A 5000-nucleotide genomic window follows, 5' to 3' on the forward strand; every position below is an offset into this window, starting at 1 on the left:
AGTAAGCAAAGAGTTTTTAGTTTTGAGTAGGTGCCAACACTTCTCAGGATCAGACAGAGGAAACAGCGAGAGAGAGAGAGAGAGGGAAGAGAGAGAGAGAGAGAGAGAGAGAGAGGGAGAGAGAGAGAGAGAGGGAGAGAGAAAGAGAGAGAGAGAGAGAGAGGGAGGGAGAGAGGAGAGAGAGAGAAGAGGGAGAGAGAGAGAGGGAGAGAGAGAGGGAGAGAGAAAGAGAGAGAGAGAAAGGGAGAGATAGAGGGAGAGAGAGAGAGGGAGGGAGGGAGAGAGAGAGAAGAGAGAGAGAGAGAGGGAGAGAGAGAGGGAGGGAGAGAGTGAGAGAAAGAGAGAGAGAGAGGGAGGGAGGGAGAGATAGAGAGAGAGAGAGAGAGAACGAGAACGGGCGCTCTGTTGCGCTTGTCATTGATAGAAAAAGAGCGGAAGAGAGAGCGGGGAGAGAGACGCACTGCTGTCCGACAGACTGAGCAGTCAGTCAGTCAGTCAGTCAGTCAGTCAGTCCAGTCAGTGTGCTGTGGAGCAGAGCAGGCAGGCAGGGAGAGAGAGCAGTGTGTGTGACGGCAGGCAGGCAGGCAGCAGCCCGCAACAGACGCGCGCAGGAGTCCGGATCCTCACTGCACTCCGTCCCGGTGAGTCCACATGGAGATGATCAGCTCAGCCCTGCCTGACACACACGCACACCGCACACGCACACGCACACGCCACGAACACGCACACACACACACACACACACACACACACACACACACACACACACACACACACACACACACACACACACACACACACACACACACACACACACACACACACACACACACACACACACACACACACACACGCTGCTGCCTGTCATCTGCATCACAGCCGCTGCGTGCGAACCAGGGGAGGCTCACTTTGTCCGCTTGAAACCGGCTTGCTGTTGCTGCCTGTGTGTGTGTGTGTGTGTGTGTGTGTGTGTAAGTGTAGGTGTGTGTGTGTGTGTGTGTGTGTGTGGTGTGTGTGTGTGTGTGTGTCGTGCTTTAGTAGTTGATCTTTTCATTAGCCTGCGTAAGTTAGCCTATTTTCTTCTAAATGTTATATAGCTGTTTTATAGGCTTTGCATTCCATAGCCCGAGGCTAGCCTACTCACACACACACAGGCTACATCCATGAAGAAATGCACCTAGGCAGGCTACAAGTGCATCCTATATGGTAGCCTCAACGCGAGACTCATCAGTCTTCCTTCAGAGTCTCTGATGCGCGACCCTATAGCCACTGCAATGCCTGCTAACGGCCCGGCCACATCTACGCGTCGTTTGACGCGGGCTGACGCTGCTGCCCATCCACTTTGTATTGGAACATGCTGCTCGACGCCTCGCAAAGCATGCTGGGAGACCAGACGACGCGTGCAGCATGTTCCAATACAAAGTGGATGGGCAGCAGCGTCAGCCCGTGTCGTGGCCGGGCCGTGAGTGGCTGGAGGGCAGGCGATATAATATAATATAAAATAATATAAATATAATATAGGCTATAAAACTGTACCCACCTCCGAGACAATGTTGTTATCCATGATGTGGGTGCCCTGGCACTCCCAAATACTATGTACTTTCCAATACCGAGCCCTTTTTCACATGGCAGTGCAGAAGTGTTTAGGTGCTCCACAGCGCCAGATGTATGGGTTCGGTGCTCAGTGGTTGGGAGGGTGTAGTGCAGTTTACCATTTTGAGCATCGGCTCCGCCATGTGAAAAAGTGCTCGGTATTGGAAACTACGCACTATTTGGGAGATATTATCCACAAACTACTGGCTTTTTCTTCAGGCTAAAAAGTTACCCAGCCTTTCTGTTTTGCGGGCAGTAGTACAGTAGTGTAGCAATAGCTAGCATAGATAGACTGTAGCAACAGTTGAGCAAAAACGCTAGGTCTACAATTAGCAAGAAAGTACAGTACCAGTCGTAGTAACCAGTCGTCCAGACCAGCAGCAGCATAGCATACAAGCGGACAACAAGATGGCTGTCAGTGCTGTCAGTGAATTTTTCTGAGAGCAATTCGGACACTCCCCCGACTCACGCCTCTTCCTGCATTCGCGGCTCCAGATTTGAACAGATATCCCACAATGCTCCAGGAAAACCCATTCATCCAATCAAACTGAATCAAACGTTACCAGGAAGTGGGCTTCATTTGGCCGTATCAAAACACAATGGGTGACGTCACGCTCACTTTATCCAGATCTATATACTATCAATGGTTTATCCTTATTTGGCGGTGGTTTTAGATCGCCATCTTCAGAGAAATGCTCACTGCAAATGCGGAGTGGAGTGTTGATGTCTATATTCATTGCAGCAAGCCACAGCTGTGTCTTTCAAAGGAAGATGATGGAATCTATTTGATGACCAGGACACTTGTTTGTTTGAACATCCCGGAAAAAGAAACGCGCGCCATCATTGAAATATTTACAAAAGTGAAGTTTGATTTCAGCCTCACTATCAGGCTGATAGTATCAGCACTTTCTGACCCCAGGTAGCCTAATCCGCGGCGCAATACAGCGCTGGGTAGGGATGGGTATCGAGCACCCGTATTATTTGGTACCGGTGCCTGTTTGGTCGGTACCATTCCAGAGTATTGATAACGTCCTGGACGTTCGGGGCTGCTATCAGTATTTTATTTTTTATTCATATTTTTTTTACCATCCCTAACGATGACGAAGCGGCACCAGGTGTTTGATGTTGCATGTTTACACTCCTGTCCTGTCACTAGTAGCTTACGGCAGGTTTAAAAGATTTAAAACATCTGTAGGCTAACTTAGTATATTTGGAAGAAAACACATGTAGCCAATCACCAGTGTTGGGGATAACTCATTACAAAAGTAACACATTACATGTAATATATTACTTTTAGCAGTAACTCAGTAATATAACTTATTACTTATAGGTTTTCAGTAATATTATACCAGTTACTTTGTCAAGTAACTCAAGTTACAAATTGAATTATTTTTTTTCAAATCAAAGCACATATTTAAAAAGATACAATCATTTCCTAATCAAACTGTGTGTTTTTATGCAAATAACCACTGTAGACCTGATTCGATTGACGTCATTCGCGTACAGGCACGCCCACCATCGCCATGTTCTCGACATAGCGCTGCAGCTCTTAAGTGACAACCTATGTAAGAGCAGCGTTTATAGGAAGCTAGCTGCCGTTAGCGTTACCTGTATCATTCCAATTGTGTTCGGATGGTGACCTGCGTTAGGCATGGCTGTAGTAATGACAGCAATAAAGTCCCCGTGGTTTGTTTCTATCTCTACCGTCCACAGACGTGAAGGGAGCGAGGCGGAGGATACGTCAGCAGCACAGGAGATGTGTGGATAGTTAGGAGAGACAGGTGAAACTTTCTGACAGCTCCTCACAGCAAAGTCTGTTCACCTCATTTTTTCTTTTGTTTATTATTACAGGCATTAACGGCAGCATACAAACAACAACTCTGGGGTTTTTATTGCTGTCATCACTATCGCTATTTTGTAATGGAACAGAAGCGACAATAAGGCTGTTACTAGTTGTCAGCTGCAGGATGGTATGTCAACAATATGGCGCTGTCCAGGGTTAGCGAATAAGGTCTATAGATGACAATAACAAAGGAAAAGAATAACATATAGAATTTTGGACGGTTTACACTGACTTCAAGGCGGTTGAAATTATTTTTCGGGATGGTTCCGGGGCGGCGATGTCATTCTGCTGCTGCTGTCGTTTTGGTAAAAGTAATGCAAAAGTAGTGTAATAAGTAACGAGTTACTCTACACAGACAGTAATATTGTAAAGTAACGTATTACTTTCAAATGAAAGTAACTAGTAATATGTAGTATATTAAATTTTGAAAGTAACTTGCCCAACACTGCCAATCACACAACAACAGAGTCTTATAAAGCGAGCGACTGAAATCTCCGCCTCCACGTCACGGTGCTTTGCTGAATGACCTATTTTGTGACAGTCACAGAATATTATGTGGACTTCACTTTGCCAACTCTGAAGAACAACAAACACTTTACCTGTAACGTTACGTTAGCTTGCAGCTAACGCTACGTCCAGACTGAGCCATCCGTTCAGATAAAGTTGGTCCACAAACTAACACGATTTCAGACGGCAGCCCGTCTTTATTGTCACACGAACACACTACAACACATGCATGCGGCCACAACACACACTCATGCTGATGGTGGCCGGTGAAATATGTCCTCTGCATTTGACCCATCCAGGCTTGTCCTTTCCTCCGGGGGGCAGGCCAGGAGCAGTGGTCGCTTTTTCTTTCCAGCGCCCGGGGACCAACTTCAGATGTTGTCGTCACTGGTCGGATGATGATCTTCTGCATGTTTTTAGTGGGGGGTTATGTACGGAGGAACCTCCTGGGGGTACGGGGAGAACATGCAAACTCCACACAGAAAGGCCCTTTCGACGAGAAACTCCACGTAACATAACTCCATCGCGCTGGTTTGTTTCATCATCCTTTGAAAACGGGTGTGATTTATCCAGACTCGGTGAAGAAAACGTTTTGTAAATGAAAATATGCCCCAGTAAAGGGATGTATTGTAGGCAACTTTGAGTGTTGAGTGTCACTTGACGTGCGCAATGCATTCTGGGTGTTGTAGTGTGATTCCCCCTTAAGAGTGATCGACATGGGGAAAACTACCGCTGTTTTCTCTGGTCAAAGGGCTCAAAAAATAAATAATTACATATTTCTACCACATTGGTGGCCTACGTTTAATAAATCATTATATTCACAGTGGTGAAATAGGCCTTCTCAGGAATTTTACTTGTAATAAGTAATAACAAAATAACTGTTGAATCTATTCGCATCTTTTCATGTCATGTCTTTATTTTTTTGCACCAAATTATGGAGATTATATCAATAAGAGTATCGATAAGTATCGGTATCGATAACCAGTACCGAAACCAGAACCGGTATCGATAAAATCCAAACGATACCCATCACCCTAGTGCTGGGCACAGTGCTTGC

The 5000-nt window shown here is 46.1% G+C and overlaps 1 protein-coding gene across 1 annotated transcript in view; it reads right to left on the reverse strand.

The window, feature by feature from the left end:
* The window catches only part of LOC310778024 (myosin light chain kinase, smooth muscle-like), a gene marked incomplete at its 5' end in the record, with an annotated part of 383786 nt that extends 383133 nt beyond the window's left edge, over positions 1 to 653 (reverse strand). Inside the window, one exon of the mRNA XM_083638339.1 lies at positions 628 to 653. Within this exon, the coding sequence (XP_083494465.1) occupies positions 628 to 653 (26 nt within the window). The remainder of the gene's footprint in view (positions 1 to 627) is intronic.
* Between the last annotated feature and the right edge of the window lie 4347 nt (positions 654 to 5000).

The sequence above is a fragment of the Poromitra crassiceps genome (genome assembly GCF_964638095.1).
Source record: "Poromitra crassiceps genome assembly, chromosome: 6".
Taxonomy (NCBI): Eukaryota; Metazoa; Chordata; class Actinopteri; order Beryciformes; family Melamphaidae; genus Poromitra; species Poromitra crassiceps.